The 24459-nt window shown below is 42.6% G+C and overlaps 1 protein-coding gene across 9 annotated transcripts in view; it reads left to right on the top strand.

The window, feature by feature from the left end:
* Positions 1–23957, top strand: part of YEATS2 (YEATS domain containing 2) — a 102592-nt gene extending 78635 nt beyond the window's left edge. For 5 of the 9 annotated variants that reach the window (XM_027539735.1, XM_027539764.1, XM_027539721.1 and 2 more), the window contains 11 exons: positions 2814–3000; positions 9094–9222; positions 9756–9854; positions 14069–14171; positions 15032–15105; positions 16476–16555; positions 17227–17428; positions 19050–19276; positions 20133–20207; positions 20872–20945; positions 22214–23957. In XM_027539735.1, coding sequence (XP_027395536.1) covers positions 2814–3000; positions 9094–9222; positions 9756–9854; positions 14069–14171; positions 15032–15105; positions 16476–16555; positions 17227–17428; positions 19050–19276; positions 20133–20207; positions 20872–20945; positions 22214–22322 — 1359 coding nt within the window. In that variant the 3' untranslated portion in view covers positions 22323–23957. Of the gene's footprint in view, positions 1–2813; positions 3001–9093; positions 9223–9755; positions 9855–14068; positions 14172–15031; positions 15106–16475; positions 16556–17226; positions 17429–19049; positions 19277–20132; positions 20208–20871; positions 20946–22213 lie in introns of those variants that run through there. The other 4 variants (XM_027539755.1, XM_027539746.1, XM_027539772.1 and 1 more) reach the window with 3 other exon arrangements.
* The last annotated feature ends 502 nt before the right edge of the window (positions 23958–24459 follow it).

Below are 24459 nucleotides of genomic sequence, written 5' to 3'. Positions count from 1 at the left end.
CATTCATCAGTTAGTGGATATTTGGGCTGTTTTCCCCTTTTGATTATAATGATTAATGGTGCCATGAACATTTGTGTACAAGTTTTATGTTGCAGGTGGATTCTTTACCAGCTGAGCCATGAGGGAAGCCCTTTTATATAATCCTGTGTTTTCATTTATCTTGTCTTTATACCTAGGAAGGAATTGCTAAATGATATAGTAACTACATTTAACATTTTGAAGAACTACTAAACTGGTTTCCCAAGCAGCTGCACTGTTTTAGAGTCCCACCAGCAATGTATGAGGGTTCAAAGTTTTTCCAGTCTTTGCTGATAATTGTCCATGTTTGTTGTTTTTGTTTGGAGCTTTTGTTTGTTTGTTTTAGCAATTGTAGTGGGTGTGAAGTGGTATTTCACTGTGGTTTTGATATCCATTTCCCTGATGGCTAGTGATATTGTGCATCTTTTCACATACTTACTGGCCATTTGTATATTCTCTTTGGAGAAATGTCTATTCAGGTCCTTTACCCATTATTTGGTTGGGTTATTTACTCTCTTTCTGTTACTGAGTTGTAGGAACTCTTTGTATATTCTAGATACAAGTCTTTTACCGGATTTGCAAAAATTTTCTCCTTTCTTATCTGTCTTTTCACTTTCTTGAATCACAAAACTAACTTTGATGAAGTCCTATTTACCTGTTTTCTTTTTAATAGAGTTTTAAAAAAATAATTTTTATTATTTATTTTTGGCTGTGCTGAGTCTTCATTGCTGTACAGGCTTTTCTCTTGTTGTGGAGAGCAGGGGGTTACTCTCTGGTTGCGGTGCATGGGCTTATCATTGTGGCCTCTCTTGTTACGGAGTGCAGGTTCTAGGGCTCATGGGCTCAGTAGTTGTGGGTCCTGGGCTCTAGTTCATGGGCTCTAGTGCATGGGCTGAAGAGTTGTGGCCATGCTCGCAGGTTTAGTTGTTTTGTGGCATGTGGCATCTTCCTGGATCAGGGATTGAACCCATGTCTCCTGCATTGACAGGCAGATTCTTTGCACTGGGTCTTGGTTGCTGCAGATGGGCTTTCCCTAGTGGTGGCAAGCAGGGGCTACTCTTTGTTGCAGTGTGTGGGCTCCTCATTGCAGTGGTTTCACTTGTTGCAGAGCACAGGCCTTGGGTGCACAGGCTCACTGGTTGTGGTGTGTGACTCTAGAGCATGCAGACCCCAGTAGTTGCAGCTTGCAGGTCAGTAGTGGTGGCACATTGGCTCAGTTGCTTCATGGCATGTGGAATCCTCCTGGACCAGGGATCAAACCCATGTTCCCTGCATTGGCAGGTGGATTCCTATCCACTGCACCACCAGGGAAGTCCCCTATCAGTTTTTCTTTTATTGCTTATGTTTATGCTAGTAAAAAACCATTGCCTAATCCAAAGTCAGAAAATATAAGCCTATGTTTTCTTCTAAGAGTTTTCTAGTTTTGGCCCTTACATTTACCTCTTTGTCCATTTTGAATTAGCCTTTGTATACAGTATGAGATAGGGGGCCAAACTTTATTCTTCTGTTTGTAAGTATCCAGTTGGCCAGCAACATTTGTTGAAAAGTCTGTTTCCCTTTTGAATTGTCTTGACATCCCAAGATGCTCACTTCCCAGGCTTCACACCTCCTGCAACTACTGCTTCTCCTCACATGCCTACTCATACCACTCTACTTTGCAGTTCCTTGAACATACGCTCTTTCTTACCCCTCTGACTTTCTGCATGCTCTCTCCTTCCAGGGAAGACCCTCTTATTTCCCCCTTTTCCTGTCTTCAAGATATCCCTAACGCTCCCAGTTCTCTCCCTCCCATCCCTAGGCTGAAGGAGTGACCCTCTCACTTGTCATGCTGTCTTGTACCCTTGCCTGCTGCAGCCTTCTTCACTGTCTGGTAACCCTCTCCTTGAGGGCTTTTATCTCGGGACCCTAATATTTAACACTGTGCTTTGTATAGATGTTTGTTGAATAATATGACAAACTTTAAAATATTATACTGAGTTTTTAATAAAGTCATACTATTCCATTCTCACATTCTGAGATTATGTCTGATTGCGGGTGATAAGTTGAAATATTGTTTTATCAGTCAGTTCAGTCCCTCAGTCATGTCCGACTCTATGTGACCCCATGGACTGCAGCACGCCAGGCCTCCCTGTCCATCACCAACTCCCGGAGTTTACTCAAACTCATGTCCATTGAGTCGGTGATGCCATCCAACCATCCCATCCTCTGTCGTCCCTTTCTCCTCCCGCCTTCAATCTTTCCCAGCACCAGGGTCTTTTCCAGTGAGTCATTTCTTTGCATCAGGTGGCCAAAGTATTGGAGTTTCATCTTCAGCATCAGTCCTTCCAAAGAATATTCAGAATTGATTTCCTTTAGGACTGACTGGTTTGATCTCCTTGTAGTCCAAGGGACTCTCAAAAGTCCTCTCCATCACCACAGTTCAAAAGCCTCAGTTCTTCAGCGCTCAGCTTTCTTATAGTTCAGCCCTCACATCCATACATGACTACTGGGAAAACCATAGCCTTGGCTAGACAGACCTTATTTTATAAAGTGATAAATAGGTGGTGAATTTCTTAATGTGGTAATCCTATAATACGTCCTCATTTTGAAATTTTTAAAATGTCCTGGTCCATGAAGTCTGAAAGCATAGGAACTGCCAAACTAAAGAAGCAATTTTTTTACGTGGCATGACATTGAATAGGTAGTTAATAACAGCTATTAGCTAATATTTTGGGTGTGCTACATGGCAGTCACTGTTCTAAGTAAGTTACACTACTTTCTTCTTAATTTTTATTGTTTCTGGTTTTATGGTTTAGCAGTCAGAAGGAACAACTCCTGGTTCATCGTCTACTGTGGGTTCTGTCATGAAAACTTCCGGACAGCAGCAAGTGTGTGTGAGCCAGGCCGCTGTGGGATCCTGCAAGGCTCCTGCCCCCTCTGTCATCAGCGCCACGTCCCTGGTGTCCACACCAAACCCCATCTCTGGAAAAGCCACAGTGTCAGGTCAGTTGTATCATCATTTTATTTCCCTTTCCCTTCTTTGGCCTAGAATATTTCTGGAAGGTCCTCAGTTCAGCTCATTTGTGTCCGACTCTTTGCGACCCCATGAATCACAGCACGCCAGGCCTCCCTGTCCATCACCAACTCCTGGAGTTCACTCAGACTCAGATCCATCGAGTTGGTGATGCCATCCAGCCATCGCATCTGTCGTCCCCTTCTCCTCCTGCCCCCAATCCCTCCCAGCATCAGGGTCTTTTCCAGTGAGTCAACTCTTCACATGAGGTGGCCAAAGTATTGGAGTTTCAGCTTCAGCATCAGTCCTTCCAATGAACACCCAGGACTGATCTCCTTTAGGATGGACTGGTTGGATCTCCTTGCAGTCCAAGGGACTCTCCCCAAAATTTTGTATAATAAATTATTAAAAACCATTAACTTGGAGGCATTTTTCATATAGCTTCTTTCTAGATGAAGTATTATTTAAAATGTAGGTATAAATTTTCAAGTCTGAAATGTTTTTATGGATTGAGTAAGAATTTTTAAGTGATATAGTAAAACTTCAGCCATCTGGAACTCTGGGAATTTCTCATCAGTTTTGAATGGAGCTTATAGCAAAACATCCTACATTTCTTTTTGCTTTCATAAAGTACATAAAATGTAAAATTTTAAACGTAAAGATGTAAATTTTGAGTCCAAGACATGGTTTTTAACAGTAGTTACTGTATTAAGTTGTGTCAGAATGACATGCCTGAGGTTTGGTAAAATGTGTCCTGTCTCCATGCCCATACTGAATGGCCTCAGAAAAGTGTGCCTTTTACTTCTTTGGGTAAGCTAGAGCACAAATCCTGAAGCTGGATTGCCTAATGCTTACTTCATGAAGTTTAAATGCCTAGGGTACTGTCTGACATGTAGTAATGATTATATAAATAATTGCTGCTATTGTCATTTTTAGTATCATCGTTGTTAGTCCACGTTCCCTTACCTACAATTCTGAAATTCAAAAAGCTGTAAAAACCGAAGGTTTGCTTACTGTTGTTGTTCTCCATAACTATTTTAGAGAAAAATCTGACTGCCGGCTCACTGGAAAGACCCTAATGCTGGGAAAGATTGAGGGCAGAAAGGAGAAGGGGGCAACAGAGGATGAGATGGATAGCATCAGCAACTCAATGGACATGAATTTGAGCAAACTCAGGGAGATAGTGGAGTGCAGAGGGGCATGGCATGCTACATACAGTCCATGGGGTTGCAGAGAGTCAGACATTACTTAGTGACTTAACAATAACATATATCATTTACAGACACATATGTACATACAGAGAAACATACATAAATACATACACATACATATAGTCAACTCATTGGAAAAGACCCTGATGCTGGGAAAGATTGAGGGTGGGAGGAGAAGGGGTCGACATGAGATGGTTGGATGGTATCACTGACTCACTGGACATGAGTTTGAGCAAACCTTGGGATATAATGAAGAACAGGGAAGCTTGGAGTGCTGCAGTTCATGGTGTCTTAAAGCGTTGGACACAACTTAGCAACTAAACAACAACACATGCCCCAGTCCCTTTGCATAAAGATTGTGGATATTCTTCCCTGTTACTGCATATAGTTTGCTAAAATAAAAGCACAGGCTTGTGAGCTCTTCAGTCTAAATAAATCATCTTGACAACACTTGGGTATTTTCAAAACTAACAAAAAAAATTTTGTGGAAATTCTCGTTTATTTTTCCCATGGTTTCTACCTCCCAATTAAAATTGACCAAATTTTTTTTATGAGGGTATTTTTGTTTTTCTTTTTTTTTAAGGCTGAGGAATCCACCTTAAATCCTTTCAGGGAGGCAGTGGCCAGGGGACAGTGGTCTCTTTTGGTTCAACCACTTTGTGCCTGACACGGTCCACAGAAATTGTCTTGCTGAGGGTGGATGCCCTTGTGGCCTGATGCATTTCATGTCCCCCTTATCCTCACATGACAGTCTTCATGTGGCAGGTGCCTTAATGGCTTCTAAGTGCCTGACCCGTGCCCACACAATATTGGTTGGCCTAGTCCTCAGTTGTAAAGAAGACAAAAGAGAGACCCTTACCCATTCAGGTGGCAGCTACTGGGGCACAGTGAGCAGTGGGGCCTTTGGAACACACCAGAGGGTAACCCTGGCCAGAGTTCCTCAGTTGCTTCCACAGCACTTGCCTGGTGGCAGAGGGTCCCTATGAGAAAGGAGAAGCGAGGAGGTGGGGGAAGAGACCCCAGGTTCCCTGTACAAGCCACCAGAAATGCCGTGGTCCGAGCACACGTTGGAAAAGAATTTCCAGAGATGAGACAGAATGAGAGGGAAATATAGTTTATTAGAGTGGGAGACACTGTTAGAACAGTGGGCCAGCCCAAGGGAGAACCAACCATGTTGTTATTATCACTAGATTCCATTGTTGTTTAGTTGCTCACTTGTGTCCAACTCTTTGTGACCCCATGGACTACAGCATGTCAGGTTTCCCTGTCCTTGCTGTCTCCTGGATTTTGCTCAAACTCGTGTTCATTGAATTGGTGATGTTATCCAACCACCTCATCCTCTGTTGTCTTCTCCTGCCTTCAGTATTTCCCAGCATCAGAGTCTTTTCCAGTGAGTCAGCAGCCCTTCACATCAGGTGGCCAGTTTTGGAGCTTCAGCATCATTTGTTTCAATGAATATTCAGGGTTGATTTCCTTTAGGATTAACTGATTTGATCTCCTTGCAGTCCAAGGGCCTCTCAGGAGTCTTCTCCAGTCAAAAGCATTAATTCTTCGGTATTCAGCTTTCTTTATGGTCCAACTCTCACATCCATACATGACAACTGGAAAAACCATAGCTTTGATGATATGAACCTTTTTTGGCAAAGTGATGTCTCTACTTTTTAATACGCTATCTCGATTTGTCATAGCTTTTCTTCCAAGGAGCAAGTCTTTTAATTTCGTGATTGCAGTCACCATCCACAGTGATTTTGGAGCCCAAGAAAATAAAGTCTGTCACTATTTCCATTTTTTCCCCATTTATTTACAGTGAGGTGATGGGACCAGATGCCATGATCTTAGCTTTCTGAATGTTGAGTTTTAAGCCAGCTTTTTCACTGTCCTCTTTCACCTTCATCAAGAGGCTCTTTAGTTCCTCTTCGCTTTCTGCCATTAGGATGGTGTCATCTGCATATCTGAGGTTATTGATAGTTCTCCCGTCAGTCTTGATTCCAGCTTGAACTTCATGCAGCCCAACATTTCACACGATGTACTTTGCACATAAGTTCCATTTATGACTCCAAATCAAAACCCTATGTTTCATTTGCTTTTTGGATGGTTAAGTACCAAAACATTAAGGCTCATTTATTTTCCCATGGTTTCTACCCCTCAGTTAAGATTGACCAATTTTTCTTTTATGAGGATTGCTTGTTCTCTGCTAACTGAATGTTTAGAGGTAGTGTATTAGCACTGGAGTAGAAATTATAGAAGTGGAAGGAATTACTATTGTAAGAAATGAATAAGAGACTCATTATTTTCTACTATCCATTAATTTTGTGTGTGTGGATTCTTGTTTTTTTAAATTGAGGTATAAAGGCAATGGCACCCCACTCCAATACTCTTGCCTGGAAAATCCCATGGACAGAGGAGCCTGGTAGGCTGCAGTCCATGGGGTCGCTAAGAGTTGGACACAACTGAGTGATGTCACTTTCACTTTTCACTTTCATGCATTGGAGAAGGAAATGGCAACCCACTCCAGTGTTCTTGCCTGGAGAATCCCAGGGACAGGGGAGCCTGGTGGGCTGCCGTCTATGGGGTCGCACAGAGTCGGACACGACTGAAGCAACTTAGCAGTAGCATAATCTTTATAATTTTTCAATTAATTTTTTTGTGTGCATTACAAACTATTTTGAACAAGATTCCCATTGTGACTGGAACAGAGTAAGCAAGGGAAAGAGTACTAGGAGGTAAAGTCAGAGTGATGGGGCCAAATCACATAGGGCCTTTGTGGATCATTGTAAAAACATTGATTTTTACTTCAAGAGAAGCCATTGTAGGGGTCTTCCACTAAGGAGTAACATGAACTGCCTGTATCTTTTAATAAGTCATTGGCTATAGCATTTAGATTAATCTGTGGGGCACAAGATGGAAGCAGGGGACAGACCAAGAAGTAGACACTAAACTAAGAAAGAAACTTTGCTGTATTAGGGACCTCTGGCAATATCAGACTAAAAGGAGTTCCAGAAGTAAACAGAAAAGTTTAGTAATTACATTATCATTGGATTTCTCAGTAGCAGTACTGGAAGCTGGTTTTCAAAATTTTTGCTTTTCAAAATTCTAGAGGGGAATTCTTGTAGTCTAGAGTTCTGCAGTTGGCCCAATCTTTACTAAGTATGAGGGTAGATATTTTCTGACAGGCAGCCTTTCAAATGTATTTTCTAGATTCTGTCTCGGAGCATAATTAAAATATATGTTTCATCAGAGCTAAGAGATGTAGACCAGGAAAAAGGACAAAAATAGAAGGAAGGCAAAGGGAACTCTCAGGGTAGCTATGAAGTATGTTCTACAGCTGAGACCTTGGCCGCAGGCCTAGAAACCAGCAGTCTAGATGGAGCAAGCAGATCAGAGCACCCTGGGAAGGATAGCTCTGACTTTAAAAATGGAAGTGTAAATTATTTAAGAGGTTTGACCATATGGAGGAGAACTCTGTATTTGGGGGGAGGTTTGTAGTGTTTTTGAAGGACATGGGAAGACTTTGGTATGTTGTTGAAAGAGAACTAAATAAGCAGATGAAAAGGAAGAAAATTTTTAACTCCAGAAAATGAAATGGAATCATAGTATCATGGTATTCTTTGGATCAATAGAGGCCACTATTGGAGGAGAGGGAAGATAGGGTCTAAAGCTTATCTACCCTAATAGTCAGTGTGTAGCATTAAAATGTTACATCAAATTGAATCAAGGCCTACAATATACACATTGTTTTAAAAGACCAAAAGGGTTAAAAGTGGATGCTACCTGTGAACAAGATGAAGACAGGGAGGTGGAGCAAAGGATGGCTGTTTTTAGTTATATGCCTTTTAGCCCTTTGTAACTTTTCAACTGATAAGCGTATAGTATAGTATTAAAATAGAAATAAGAATTGTTAAAATATGAAGAAACAGGTAATTGTACTCTTGGGCGGGGGTTGGGGGCACATCTCAGTAACTAACTACTGCTTGACGATCTAACATTCACTGATTCCAGAGAATGATTTTGTTTATTGAAGGCTTTGTTCTTGAAAGTATTTGAGATCCAACTGCATTCCAGTGCCTTAAAGGACCTTTAGCCTCTGTTGGTATTCTTAGGTTTTTCTAACATGCATTTCCGCTGTTTCTTGTGTACTCTTTCTGTCACTCTTCCACTGGCCCTCTGAATGCCTAGAATAGTTTTATGATGGAAATGGGAGTATGGAAATTGCTTTAAAGCGAAGTAGGAGAGGATGAACCTTTCTAAAATAAGTGGAGACTATCTGGTTTGAAAAATAAAGGCTGCACAAAGATAGGAAACTGCAAGTTCTGGTGAGTACATAGATTGAAGCATTAGATACGGTAGAGATGTTGTGAAGGAGATGTAGATAAATTAGGACCAGATTAAAATGGACTCCTTGTGTTTGACTAATTTTGGAAACATACTCTAGGCAGACCAGAGCCAGAGAAGGTTTTCAAGTAGGAAAATGATAATTATCCAAACCAAAAATACAAAATTTTACATCCAGTTTGTATCACAGCTGTATGTAAAACAAATAGTCATAGAAAACTAACATTGAGAAAAACTATCTCAAAATAATGATACTGGTTGTCTCTGCAGTAGGACTCTGTGGCTTTTTTCTATTATTTCCACTTTTTCAAAAATTTTTGTATTATGATAGCAGGGTAAAAAATAAATCATTATTGTTGCATCATTGTCTCCTTGAGAAACCTGCTTCATCCATTGCCTCATGCTTCTGGCTCTTTCTTTATGGAAAGAGTAAATGTCCTAAGAACATCCTGCTGTGAGAAAATGTGAATGCTAAAGAAGGCAGGAACTTTAAGGAAGCATCTGATCTTCAGCTTGGCCTTATCTTCCAACTTATTTTAGGATTGTTAAAGATTCACTCCAGTCAATCCAATCCCCAGCAGGCTGTCCTGACGATCCCCAGCCAGCTCAAACCACTCAGTGTAAACACGTCTGGAGGTGTGCAGACGATACTGATGCCTGTGAATAAAGGTGAGTCCTTCACCTGTTGGGTGTGGTTGTCTCTCCAGTCTCTCTGCCTGGAGGGTGTGTCTGGTGGGAGGGTCTGTCTGGTGGGAAGGTCTGTAGTCCGTCCTTTGGTGGCCACTCCTGCCTTGTACAGCCTGCCCTTGAGCTGTCACCATACTTCCTAGCACCAGCTCTGGGACTGAAAGTAACACCCAAGTGATCCATTGACTTCTAAATAGCTGCTCATTTCTAAAGTTGAGCAGGGAAGTAGATCTTAAACATTTATGAGAGTACAGGTCTATTGGGTTTTTACTTTCTGAGGTTAGTGACCAAGCCTGCATTTCCACGGTTGACAATAACAGCTCAGTTACCCTGGTACTAATAGTAAACAGCCCACCTTATAAATCTGTGTAAAGCAAGGACCTTACCATTTCTGTTACACTGAAATTGTTTTTGTGCTAGTCATCTACAGTAGAGCTGTCACCTGGGAGATAGATTATTTTCATTAAAATAATTTATGTATTTCTTATATCCTCCCCTCCTCTTTTGCCTGTTAGTGGTTCAATCGTTTTCTACCAGCAAATCACCTGCCATTCTGCCTGTGGCTGCCCCAACTCCAGTTGTCCCCAGCTCTGCTCCAGCAGCTGTTACAAAAGGTATGTCATTTCCCACAGTATGTTTGCCCAGAAGTTTTATGCAAGACATTACTATCATAAGACTCCCTTGAATTTCAGCATTCATGAATCAGTCGCTTCAAAAATACGTAGGGTGTTTATTGGCACATCGGAGAAGGCAATGGCACCCCACTCCAGTACTCTTGCTTGGAAAATCCCATGGATGGAGGAGCCTGGTGGGCTGTAGTCCATGGGGTCACTGAGGGTTGGACACGACTGAGTGACTTCACTTTGACTTTTCACTTTCATGCATTGGAGAAGGAAATGGCGACCCACTCCAGTGTTTCTGCCTGGAGAATCCCAGGGACGGGGGAGCCTATGGGGTCGCACAGAGTTGGACATGACTGAAGTGACTTAGCAGTATTGGCACATGGCCATGCCGATTCATTTGTATATTGTCCGTGTGTGCACTGCAGCCTCAGAGTTTGGTCATTCCAGCTGAGTTCACATGACCCACAAAGCCTAAAGTATTTACTGATTAGTTCTTATAGGAGAAGTATGTCAGTCATGATGAAAGATGCTAACCTAAACCAGCATCTCTCCTCAGTAGCAGGTGTGTATCATAGTCCTCATACAGATTCTGATTCAGTTAATTTTGGACTGGACCAGAGCATTTCTGTTTTGATTTTAATTAAGCATACCATTTGATGAATTTTGACAACTGCATGAACCTAGCATCCCATTCACACTATAGGAATTCTCATCCCCTGTAGGCAGCCACTGTTTCAATTTCTATGATAGATTAATCGTGTCTGTTTTTTAACTTCATGTGAATGGAAGCACATGCATTCTTTTGTGTCTGATTTAATTCACCCACTCAGTGTTTTTTGAGATTCAGCCATGTTGTTGCTAAGTAGTATTCCATACTGTAGAGGTGAATGGATAGACCATAGTATGTTTATCCTGTCTCCTGTTGGTGGACATTAGGTTTGTTTCCAGTTTGGGGCTATTATATGTAAGTCTTAGAAGAGCCTATCCAGTAAATAGCTCTCCCAACCTGAAAATACTGATTATATGATTTTGTGATTGAGTGCCAGATTAAATTATTGTATTTACAGGAATTCCCTGGTGTAGTTAGGACTTGGTGCTTTCACTCTATGGCAGGTTCAGTCCCCAGCTGAGGAACTAAGAGAACCACAAGCAGTGCCATGTGGCCAAATAAATAAATAGCATATACTTGCATCTACAGAACTAGAGTGTCTGAACTTTTTCTGAGGGCTTCCTTCTGTTTCTTGACGTCTCAGAATCACTAGGGGTTGGGGGAAGATGTCTTGCTGACAGTGGAATTAGCAAGGTCACTCAATACAAGTTGTTATACATATAAAAGCCACTTCGAGTTCTATATAGAAATTAACTGCCAACGATCCACTAAATATTTATGAGAGAAACTTAAAGACCTAAAAGAACTTGAAGGATATACAATTACAATTAATTATATAAATTTACTGAAATACCTGATTTTAGTCTGTCTCCCTAAAGGACATGGGTTCAGTACAGTCCCAGTCAGAATCTCTAGTGTTGTTTTGGTGTTTGTGTAGAAATTGACAAGATAGTCTAAAATGTATATGGGAATGCACAGGCCTAGAGTAGCTGATACAATATTGAATAAAAAGCTGGGGGACTTGGGTCACCAGATGTATATATACTGTAAGGCTACATAATTGAGATAGCGTAGTATTGGTTCAAGAACAGACAGAATGTAGGGGTCAGGCAATGGAAGGTACAAACCGTTGGATGTAAGACAGGCTCAGAGATGTACTGTTCAGCACAGGGAATATAGCCAGTACTTACCTGATTTATGACAGACTCAGCAGGGAAAAGATGTTCTTTTCAATAAGTTGTACTGGGCTAATTAGATATATCCTTTTGGGGGAAAGAAGAAAACTTGGCCCCTACCTTACTTACATCATAAAATTTAATTTGCATTGGGTCCTAGACCTAAATGTGAAGGATGAAACAGTAAAGCTTCTGGAAGAGAATATGAGAATATCTTCATGACTTTGGGCAAAGAAAACACAAGAAAAGCAGCCATGAAAGAACAGATTGATAAATTAGACTTTATTAATACTAGGAACTTTACTGTATCGGATGGACAAAATTTAAGAGTGAAAGTCGCCACATACATCCTGAAAGATATTTGCAATTGATATATCTGACAAAGAGTTCTCCCCAGAATATAGAAGACCTAAAAGTCAGTATGAAAAAGACGCTGAATTTTTTTTTAAAGAGCAAGAAGTATAAACAGACACTTTACAGAAGAGGATATTTAAATACAATGAAATGAAAAGTTGTTCACCCTCATCAGTCGTCAAAGGAATGCAAGTTAAAACCATAGTGATACTGTTCTTTCACCAGAATTAAAAGAACTGCATTGCTAAGTGTTGACAAGGATGTGAAGCAACTGGAACTCACATACCCTGCTTGTGGGGCTACAAATTGACATAATAACTTTGGAAATGAGTTTGGCAGTTTCTGGTAAAGTTAAACATGTTATCTGTCATGTGTTCCAGGAGGTACACTTCTAGGAAATGCATGCATATGTGCACCCAGATACATATACAAGCTTTCCTTTTTTTTTTTTTTTTAATAGCCAAAAAGATGCTGACACAAAAGGGTATACACGATGTGATTCCAGTTATATAAAATTTAAAGTGGAATTGGCAGAGAGGAATGCTAGAAGCATAAGGGACCCTGGCTGAGGACTGGAAATACTCTGCATTTTGATTGAGGTGCTGGGTGCATGGATGTATATGTAGGTAAAATTTATCAAACTGTACCCTTAATATTTGTGCATTTTTTGCAAGTTATGCATCAGTGAAAAGGGGGAAGATACACTGTGTATCTCACTTGTAGACCTTTGCTTATATGAAACTATTGAGGGATGTTGAGTAGAAAATGACACTAGCACGCTGCTTTAGGCGCATGTACTGGTGCTCGTGTACAAGGTGAGTCGTAAGGGGATAGACTGACGGCAGGGGAGCTGGTGCAAAAGAAGTGTGCACGCATAGTGTTTTGATCAGAGACTATAGAAGGAAGACACATGCTCCTGACACAGTTATCTTCTGTCAGTAGATTTGGTAAGATCATGGCATCCGGTCCCATCACTCCATGGCAAATAGATGGGGAAACAGTGACTGACTTTATTTTTGTGGGCTCCAAAATCACTGCAGATGGTGACTGCAGCCATGAAATTAAAAGACGCTTACTCCTTGGAAGGAAAGTTATGACCAACCTAGACAGCATATCGAAAAGCAGAGACGTTACTTTGTCAACAAAGGTCTGTCTGGTCAAGGCTACGGTTTTTTGAGTGGTCATGTATGGATGTGAGAGTTGGACTGTGAAGAAAGCTGAGCACCAAAGAATTGATGCTTTTAAACTGTGGTGTTGGAGAAGACTCTTGAGAGTCCCTTGGACTGCAAGGAGATCCAACCAGTCCATCCTAAAGCAGATCAGCCCCGGGTGTTCATTGGAAGGACTGATGTTGAAGCTGAAGCTCCAATACTTTGGCCACCTGATGCGAAGAGCTGACTCATTTGAAAAGACCCTGATGCTGGGAACGATTGAGGGCAGGAGGAGAAGGGGACGACAGAGGATGAGATGGTTGGATGGCATCACTGACTCAATGGACATGGGTTTGGGTGGACTCCGGGAGTTGGTGATGGACAGGGAGGCCTGGTGTGCTGCCGTTCATGGGGTCGCAAAGAGTCGGACACAACTGAGCAACTGAACTGAACTGAAAAGCCTCATGTGATGAGCTCGGATTTTTCCCAGTACAAAAGATCTGATTTTTTTGTTTTTTGCTGTGTGTCTCAGAACACTAAGATAATGCTAAAAGTTGATAAACTTAGCTGGAGAGATGATAAACAATAGGATATTAAACTTAGAACAGGCCAGCATTGTATTTTAATGTGGCGTTGTTCAAGTGTAAGAGTGCATGTGTGTGGTCTTCCACAGTGGTGTGGTTAGCCTTCTAAGAAATATCTAAAAGCCATTTTATTGCCCTGCCTTTGTCATGAGACACAGGCTAACAGTTCTCCCCTTGTCTGCTGATCCCGTGACGACAGGCGCTATCCCAGCACCCTGGCTGTCTCTGCAGCTGTGGCAGCACCCTCACTGGGTTCCCATTGTTTCTGTCAACAGGTGTCGTTCCATCATTGAGCCCTAATAGCACTCTCATTGTTTCTATTCCCTTGTAGTGAAGACAGAACCGGAAACACCTGCACCAGGGGGCCCCTCCCAGGATGGTCAGACAGCAGTGAAAACAGAAGACAGTTCTGAGCTGGGAAACTATGTCATTAAGTAATTATTTCAGTCCTTTCTAAGGGGTTTGTGCTTTTAGTATGTTATGGTACTTGAAAAAAACCATCCCTGTGACAACTATATGTAGAGTTTTCTGTATGCATTAAGCCCTTTGATGGGTAGAAGCTTCTGTCCATGTGTGGTGAACAAGTATTACCATTTGCTGCACAGCTCAGGAGGCTTCATTTAACACCTCGATGTGACCTCCGAGTGGCACCTGATTAAGGGCCTTGGATGCAATTATAGGTCTCCCTTCCTTTGAGCTTGCCAACATCAAGTTTCTTTGCTCCATCTTTGGGTGTGAAATTTATGATGTAATTGCTCAGGTGTGTGTACATTTTGTGTTGCAGTATCCACACGTGTGCCCAGTCTTAAACAGCTGCCTTTTTATGGCCCATACACACTCAGTGCTGCTTCTAGAAATACTGAGATTTTCTCATTTCCAAACTGGGGGAAACCCACTTCTAGCATATTTTGAAGTACCTCAAACTGCTTGGACGGTAGAGACTTAGCCACTTTCACAGAGTTGACAGCATGAACTGTAGTAACACTATGAGTCTCTGCTCTAGTGACAGTCCCACTACAGAAAGATTACATGACTATTTTAAAATATAAAATGAAATGTCAAGTTTGCATTATTTGTCATTCCTGGGGTCTCATCTGTTTTAGTGTTGACTTTAAGCATTAAATGCTTTTTGTTTATAAACAAGGCAATATATAGAAGGACATGCAGATATAGTTGGGTTTAATTCCCTTGTAAAGGAGAAATATTTAATACATACATAAATTCATACGTATATACACACACAGAGAAACCACTGTATGTATTCGCTACCCAAATTTTCTTTTGTCCTTCACAGGATAGACCATTTAGAGACCATCCAGCAACTCTTAACAGCAGTAGTGAAGAAGATCCCATTAATTACTGCAAAAAGTAAGACCACACTGAGTATACGGGAGCGTGGTTTAAAGCTGTGACCTGCTTGGGGTATTGAGTCAGTTTGAATCACTTGGTGTTGTAATTGATACTGACGGTAGTTATCTTGGGGGGTGGGGTTTAGCTACAGCTGTAGCTTATTTGCAGGGTTTAGCATTCACACTGTCTTGGTCAGTCGGTTAGTCTTTTACTACTTTCACTGTGTTTGATCTGCAGAAGGAATTTTTTTTGTTATAGTATAGAAATTATAAATATGTAGTGTATATATAAAATTGTATTTGTTTTTAATGTTTATTAATAAGGAAAATAATTAGCATTTGCCCGCAGCATGCCAGACTCTGCAGGCTCATTATACTTTCTTATTTAGCCATGGTCTCTGTAGGATACATGGTGTCATCTCCATTTCACAAATGAGAAAACTGAGAATAAGCAAGGTTGAGTCACCTGTTCAAAATCACAATAGCTATAGGTCATGCAGTTTTGATTCCAGAGTCATTTATCTTTCATCTGACACTCCTGTCACTCACTCTGTAGAACTGCATGACTATCAAGACCTCCAGCAGTGAAGTCTCCTCTGTCCCTGCCCATTGTTAGCAAGACTGAACCATTTGCTTCTCAGCCCTGGTTGCTCTGACAGAGGGCATGACTGACAGCCTGTGGATACTTAGGTGTCTGCTCTTGGGCAAGGTCACCTGTGAACATTTAGAGGGAAGGGATGAAGCAGATCATCACTTCACATTCATGGGACTATGAAATGATGAGCTGAGTACAGACTACCCTGCTTTTTTTCCAGCTGTAATAGCAAAAATTATTTTTTTTCCCCTCAGGGTTTAGGGGGTCATTTTGAAGTAGCTCAGAGTCAATTTTCAATGATTCTTCTAGCCCAGCAGAAAAAAATTTTAATCTTTTTTAAAAAAATCAGATGCAAATATAGAATGTTCAAGCTTAAAGGCAGTTCAGAAGCCATCTTCCTAGTCGTCTAATTTTACAGTTAAGAAAACTGAAGCCCAGAGTGATGATGTAGGTTGCTCAAGGCAGCTTAGTTAATAGGCCAGGGCTAGTCCTCAGGTCTGCTCCCAGTGGAGTGCCATTGCCATTTATTTTAATAGAAAATCTCCTGTCATGATGAAGCTTTCTCTACCACAGAAGCTGATTTTCCCAAGGAGGGCTGTTGTTTTGAGTACACATGAATGAGATGCCTTCTCTTCTAAGGACAAGCCCTTCTGTATTATGTTGCATCAAACTTGCCTAGTAAGGAACATAGCCCATAAAGAGGTCTAAAGAAACTTTTTGGACATGCCTCCAGCAAATAAGATTTTATTTAAATCTTAACTTTATTCAGAGTTTGCTGGATATGTGCATTCTAGGTGAAGATGCCAGCTGTTTTTCTGCAAAATCTGTGGAGCAGTATTATGGCTGGAACATTGGGAAAAGGAGAGCTGCTGAGGTAATCCCATGTCTGCCTCTTTGATATGCAGGACACCACTGAGAGCCTGTTGGAGAAAATAATCAAACACATGTGCATTCTGGCTGCTTCCATAAACATCGTCATATGGAGCAGTGATAAATTCTGCGGCATGTTTTGTTAAATATTTGATGGTAGAACTTTTTCCTTAGTTAAAAATCTCATTCTCCAAAGACTTGTAGGTAGCCTTTGAAAGACCTACTTTCTTTTCCTGCATTGCTAAAAATTTCTAAAAGTTTTTAAAGAATTGTAATATGTTAAAATTAAGTCAACTATTTATTGTTCAGTGTGGCAGCTACTCTGCCAAACAGTGAGGCTATAAGAGGAAGTGGCAAGTACAAAGGCGTGCGTAGGAAGCTTTGAGAAAGTCAGCGATGGGTTTGAGGAGGGCGGGAAAGTGGGAGATCACAGGCTGGGACCAGCTGAAACACCTTATAGGCTAGGCTTAGGAATTTCAGTTCTTTTATAAACATTAGGTAAATGTTCTTAGACTTTTTTTTTTTTTTAACTGAGGAGAAACACCATCAGATTTTTTTCCTCAGAAAAAAATTATTCTAACAGGTTAGCATGGTCATTTGCAATTGGGTGATTATTTGAACACACTCCTAAGTTGAAGGATTTCATTATGCCCCCCTACCCCTAATTTTTTTAAGTGGCAAAGAGCGATGACAATGCGAAAAGTCTTACAAGAAATACTGGAGAAGAATCCAAGATTTCACCATCTGACTCCACTTAAAACCAAGCACATTGCTCACTGGTGTCGCTGCCATGGCTACACCCCACCTGACCCCGAAAGCCTGAGGAGCGATGGGGATTCGATCGAGGATGTGCTGACCCAGATTGACAGTGAGCCAGGTAAGCAAGGCGGTGGGTGGGGGGTGTACTCAGCACCATTCGCAGCTGAGAGGTGTCTCCTTGGAGCACATGCTCATCTCTCAGCCTCCAGGGCTTTCAGGCCACATTAGCCCCAGCAGGTCTCAGAGCTCTTTCTCTTTCCTTCACCTGAAGTAAAGAGATCCGAGGACTCCAGGGGTTGCCATGGAAAACAAAAGTCTCGACTCACCTCTCACCAGGTGTCTTATCCACACCGCCCCCACCCCCCGACAGTCCCTACCAAACTATTTGTGCCCAAGTGTCCCAAGTTGTGTCCCAGCCAGGAATGTTCCAGCCCACGGCATGCAACAGACACACACCATTCATTCAGGTGCCCCTTCCTCTGCATTAGTTCTCCTTTGGGAACTTTCTTAAGCCACCTCCTTTCCTCTCAGAAGAAGTACTTCTTCCTTTGTGACCTATGAGTTGTCTTCCCTGAAGATGGGGACAATGTCTTATCTGTTATTTTATCTCCAAAAACCTAGTCTGGAGGTATATTGCCTGGTGTTGGAGGCACAGGTGTAAACAGCCAATAATGCTGCAGATAAAATGAATAGTTTTTTAATAAGGATACAAATAACTGTATGTGGGTGGGGGTGCAGGGGCGCTGAGCATAAAGATATATGGGGAGAATGTTTTGAGTTTCACCTTAAAGAATAAGTATTGTTTTCTCCTTTTAACCCCATCTTTATAGAAAAACAGACCCTTCACCTTCCAGTCTGAGGAAGGCTGGAGCACAGGCACAGTTTGGAGGGTCCTTTAAGACTTAACACAAGTCTCATTTTCTTCATGAAGCTTTCCTGAGAGCCCTAATGCAGGGTGGCCTCCCCTTTCTCCAATCTCCAGTGGTATTTAATATCAGAACCTTGAGGGTTTCTCAGATTTTTATTGCTAAGCACTTTGGAGAGCAGAGGCCTTGTTGATTATTTCTGTGCTTCTCTGGCAGGGTATGTAAAACACAGTATTTTTCCTGTACTGGGCTTTCTTATTAATATGACTGATTAAATCTGTGAGCGTCCTGCCAGTAGAGAGTTGGATGCTTTGCCTCCATCCTGCTGGGTGTCTTTAACCCCATGTCGACCTCACTCACTCACCATAAAGTGAAAGGGATGCATAGAACATCCCTAGAGCCCCTGCTGGCTTTTAAAGCTCTATATATACTCTGTTGGGCTCTGTATAAATCAGCTAAAGATGGGATGCATGGTATACACTAAAATGGTAGTAGTACTCAGTTCTAAGCAGATTTTTAATTTCTTCACTGTTCATTTCTAAATTCTCCAGATGTAAAAAAAATTTTTTTAATCAGTGAGGTGGGAGGATGGCCTCATTTTTAGTAGCAAGAGTCAGAATTATGTGTTGTTTGACTCAGATTGCCCTTAATAGCACATATGTCTTAACACAAGATGCCTGTCTTGGTGCTTGTCTCACTTATGAGTTACTAGTTCTTATAATTATAGGTCTGTAGAACTTTAGGACTGGACAGGAAATCAGCTCCCTGATACTCAACGCTTCTTCTCTGGGTCTCAGGCTGTTGATCCCTTGGAGATGCAAAGTCCCTTTTCTTTGGTCACCATAGTCATAAGACTCATCACCTCTCATTTAGAGTGTCCATCATCTTTCTCGTCCGCTGACAACCTCTGCCGGAAACTGGAGGACCTGCAGCAGTTTCAGAAGAGAGAGCCGGAGAACGAGGAGGAGGTGGACATCCTCAACGTCTCAGAGCCGTTAAAGATAAACATCAAGAAAGAACAGGAAGAGAAACAGGAAGAGATGAAACTCTACCTGCCACCAACACCGGGCTCTGAATTTATTGGCGACATCACACAGAAGGTAGGCGGCTAAGGCCTGTGCTGTGAGACCCCTAACCTGGGGCTCGGTGCCTTAGAGACTGACACCAGACTTTCTGGGGAGATAGGTGGTAAAGCTGGGCGAACTGTCTGGCACTTGCTTTCCCATGTCAGGGCCTTTGGGCAAGAAAGTGAATCACACGTGTAGAGCTTGCTCATTGAACATGACATTGCAGCAAAGGCAGCTAGATGTAGGCAGTTTCGTATTTTTCATCTCCTTTTTTCTCATTTGCCTCAGTAGAAGCACCTTCTACAGATGTACTCAGTAGAAGCATCTCAGAGGCATGTCAGAACGTGCTTTCCCTGACACTGTAAATAGCTCCCAAGTGCCCTGCCAGGGAGTGGATGTGGCATTGACTCCCTTGGGCTGCAGGAGAGAACTGTCCACCTGCGTCCGGTAGAATGCAGCTTCACTGCATCTGCACGGCTGCCTGGGACCCAAGTGAGAGACTGTTCTTTTTTTCCCCTACTGAGGAAATAAAAAATGGGGCAGTTTCCAAGTATATCTTCTTTCTTTTGCAAATAGGGCCTCAGAGTCTGATGCAGGCTTTCCAGCGTGTTGCTCCCACTGTCAGAATTCATGGTAGATTCTGTGTTCTCTCATGAAGGAGATTTGGGCAGGAGAGAAGGATTCTAATAGCATTTTCAACAATCCTTCAGAAACAGGGCACAGTAGGGTACCAGTCTTCTGGTTGTTAACATTCTGTGTTGCTTCTTCGTGAGTTTTGTCCAGGACATTTATAGAGTGTCCCTTCCACCCGGACATCTCCTTAGGTATCAGAAATGTGCTTGTTTTTAATGTACAAATAGAAACAAGAGGCCTTCTTTTGCTCTTCCAGATTGGGATCACCCTGCAGCCTGTGGCGCTGCATAAGAACGTGTATGCGTCGGTGGTGGAGGACATGCTTTTGAAGGTGGGTGCCTGTGGGCAACAGAGGGGCTATCGGGGGCTGAAGCACCATGGGGCCAGCCAGGCAGGACACACTGGATCCCAGGCTGCTTTGAAAAAGACAAGGACAGAAATGGATTTCTTTCTTATTTTTAAATCAATTCAGTTGTAGTTCCTCTGCGTGTCAAAGCAGCTGCTGCAAGAGTTCCTGTGCCAGTGTCACTAACAATATTTTTAAATGCCATTTCAAGTGCTTTCTAAGTAGCCTGAAGTGCAAGTCAAAGCTCTCAGTGCTTTCGGAGGTGATTTGCATGTCACAGTAGAAACAGCCACAGCTGTCCCAGCCCTCAGCAACAGAATGACAGAACCAGGTTCCTTACCCAGCCAGAGCCTGGCTCCAGTATTCTTTCCTGGTGGATCCCCTCCAGGGGCAGGGATACCTCACAAATAGCCCTCATCTGTTTCTTTTATTAAAGCAGTGTCTGATTAATGAAAACCACCCCCTTCACAATTCAGAATCATGGCCTCTATAGTTGTGGCCTATTATTCAAACCTTTAGTTTTTCCTTAAGGACTTTGGGTCTTTAGATACAGTGGTTTCCCAAATTTAGGGCCTGGGATGGGGTCAGCTGCATCCCTCTGGCCAGCATGCAGGTGGCATTTTTAGAGTAACAGCATCTTCTGTTACAGGCTACAGAGCAGCTGGTCAGTGACATCCTGAGACAGGCTTTGGCAGTTGGATACCAGGCAGCATCGCACAACAGGTACAGTTCTCACTTCCTGACAGTTAGTTCCCATCAAGATGTTTTATACTTTAAATCAGTTCGATAGGAGATGGAGGTGTCCATGCTTGGGACATTCTCAGAGCCGGACTGTCTCAAAACGACCAAGCAGGCCCGAGTCTACCTCTTGGTTGTGAGAGGTCTGTATTGTCTCTGTCTCTGCTGCAGAGACACTGTTTGGTAGGATTCCAATGTTACAGGGTTGAATATATACCAGTTCTTTGCCATTGAAGATAATAGCAGTGTTTCAGACTTGGGCCCAGGCACTGCACGTTACCTAATTTGTTTTTTGTTGCAGAACTCATACTCCCTCTTTAGAAATCAGCAAAGTGGGCTCTGAAATGTAATCTTGCCTGGCTTTCCTAGCAAATATATCATAGAACTTAGATTTAAACTTCAGTCTCACTGGCTCTATACCCACAGGCTGACCACGCCTCTTTGTGGCCTGTCACTGATTGAGATGCTGAATTTTCCTTTTGTCCCACATCCCGGCATTCCTTTCAAAGGAAACAAATGTATTCTATTGTTTAAAGGCTGTTGTAAATTTATTAAAACTTTAACAGAGTACCTGAGGTCATGAAGAGACCTAAATAAGAGGATTATTAGGTCAGACTTGACAGGGATATAACACAGTGGATACTATAGAGAGCTCTTTACAAAAAGTGGGGAACAAAGGAGTTCCAATAATGTTGCTGCTGCTTGTCCTGCTAGAGATCCAGGAGTGGGCCGAGTGCCTCTGCAGCCCCTGCTCACCACCATGGTCCTGACTGTGAAGACACAAAGCAACTTCAGTGCTTTTGATAACATTTAACATCACACTTGCTCTGGCATAATTTCCAAGAGATGGGAAACATGGTCCCCAAGTTCTGTGGTGCTTTGATTCAGCTTTCATTTAGCCAAGACTGAACTACAGCAATATTCTGTTCTCTACTTTACTTCATTCCTTTTTTTTTTTCAATCTTCAAAATCTTTGTTTTCCTTTAATCATTCAGCCAACTGCTTGAAATTCATCTCATGCCTGTGAGTAGGAAGTTAGATTTGAGCCCTAAATAGGGCTGGCCGGGAAGAGGGTAGGCCACATCTCCCGAGTCAAAGGAATTAATGGAACAGAAGAGAGGTGGTAGGGGAGAGGGTACAGAGCTGCTTCCCACCCCCAAGGGTGGCCCAAAACCATGCCTGTCACTCATTATTATCTCTATATAATTAATTTAGATATTTAAGAGAATTAACATTTTTTTTTTTTGGACCAGGATTCCCAAAGAAATTACAGTGAGTAATATTCACCAGGCCATTTGCAACATTCCTTTTCTGGACTTCCTCACAAACAAACACATGGGGATACTGAATGAAGATCAGTGAATGGAATGAATATGCTCCCAGGAAAGCAGGATTCAAAGCCTTGAACTGTGGTGACTCTTCTTTTCTGGAGAAGACTAGTTCGCTGTGTGCCTCAGAGTATCAGGGCCACCAAACCATTGCCTCCACCTGATACCACCGGAGTGTTCAGTCCCAGGTCAATCCCTTTAGGACAGAAGTTTGTTTCCTGATTCTAGAGTTACACCGTTGAGTGGGTGCATGCTCTGTCAACACGCATCTATTCACTCTCTGTGCAGGCTCCATGAGGGTCCGGCGTCGAGCCACTTTATATTGGGCCCTTTTGTCCTCTGGGTATTTTCCAGGGGACACCGTGGGCCTGAGTCTCCCTCCAGGAGGTGGGAAATGAGTCTGGCAAGCTAGAGTTTTACCCATTCTGTGGGTTGGGGTTCCAGGTACCCCAACAGTTACCCTGATAACATCTGGAGGAGGGTTGGGCTTCGGCACAGAGCAGTGGCCATGGTGGGAAGGATCCGCACTCAGCCCCGAGTCGACTCAGGAAGCAGTGATCCTGTGCGGAAACCACACAAGCTTGGGAGACTGCAGACTGAGAATTCCTGTTTCATGGAACACAGGATATTACTGCAGCCAGTCTCAGCATTGTCAGGGGGTGAACAGAGTCCAGCACAGGTCAGGAAAAGGTTTGACTACAGCTGAGAAGCCCTTACTGTGTTAGTCACAGACCCTCGCAGCTTGGAGGATGTGCCAGCAGAGCGCTGGTTCATACTTTTGGTGCGGTCTGCAGGAGCTTCTGCTGCTGAGTCCATGTCGAGTGGCCAGTGGTTCCCACAGTCCCTCAGAAAGTTTGTCTTATCCAGTTCTTCTCTGTCAGTGAATTGTTCCCAAGAAGAAAAGTACTTCAAACAACACTTGTGAGTGCCTTAAAGGTAGAGAAACGACTGTCAAAGCCAGGTGACAGGGAGGTCAGTGCCCGGAAGCCATGAGAACAGGCTGTTCGTGAGCAGAGCCCGGTCCATGGGAGACGGAGTGGATAAAAGGCAGGTTAGCAGCACCCTGCATGATGTCCAGTTTCAGTATAGACACAGTACCCCAACCTTCCTAACAAAGTCTGTGTGTAAGGAAAGAATCTGTTCTCAGTTAGGAATCTGCTCCAAGGAGATCTGAAACCTACCCAAGTCAAAGAAACTTACCAAGCAACGTAATTCGTGTTTTCCTGAGTCCTCTAGACGTTCAATTCAGGAAAAGACAGGGAGGCAACTATGAGAAGTCTGCCCTTTTTAATTCAGCCATCTGAGGACTGCAAGTGCAGAAGGAAATCTAGTCAGTAAGGCATAGGGCATGCCCTGGTTAAGAATAAAATAGTTTAGTGGTGAAGACTCAGACATTCTGTACATAAAATAGTCCAGGCAAGGTCAATGGGCAGGTATAGACTCATTTACCAGTGGACGATGACTCAGATCTACAGGATCGAAGATTTGATCCAAATGAGAACAGATTCAGTTCTTACAAGTAAGAAAGCCTCAAGAAGTTATCTTTTTGCAAAAGAAACAGTAAATGATTTAACAGTCCTCATATATGTTAATGTTTCAGATGTATTTGTATCATAATATGTAACATAATGTGTAACAATATCTGCAGTAAATCTTTTGGTATTTGTGATGGGATTTTCTGAGTTTGGGGGCTTCCCTGATAGCTCAGTTGGTAAAGAATCCGCCTGCAATGCAGGAGACCTGGGTTTGATCCCTGGGTTGGGAAGAGCCCCTGGAGCAGGGAAAGGCTACCCACTCCAGGATTCTGGCCTGGAGAATTCCATTGACTGTATAGTCCATGGGGTCGCAAAGAGTCAGACACGACTGAGGGACTTGCACTTGCACTTTCTGAGTCTGGAGCACTGCGCTTGGGTAGGGTTTTTCTTAGGTTAGGTCCCAAAGAGCTGGGGCGAGGCAAAGGTGTAGGGGTTTGTGTATTTAATTCTTCCACTTGTTTCCAAAAAGAATTTGCAGCTAGTAAAAGAAGGATTACGGTTATATAAAAATCTGAAAAAGTTTTGGAAGGATGCATGTTGGCCCTGGACATATGATTTCTGACAGCCTAGAGTGAAGGAAAACAACCTGGGGTCAGACCCCCCTTAAAGCCAAGGCAATGAGGGAAACAGCTTCTG

This window comes from Bos indicus x Bos taurus, chromosome 1, assembly GCF_003369695.1.
Source record: "Bos indicus x Bos taurus breed Angus x Brahman F1 hybrid chromosome 1, Bos_hybrid_MaternalHap_v2.0, whole genome shotgun sequence".
Taxonomy (NCBI): Eukaryota; Metazoa; Chordata; class Mammalia; order Artiodactyla; family Bovidae; genus Bos; species Bos indicus x Bos taurus.
This window is presented reverse-complemented; position numbering and strand designations above follow the sequence as displayed.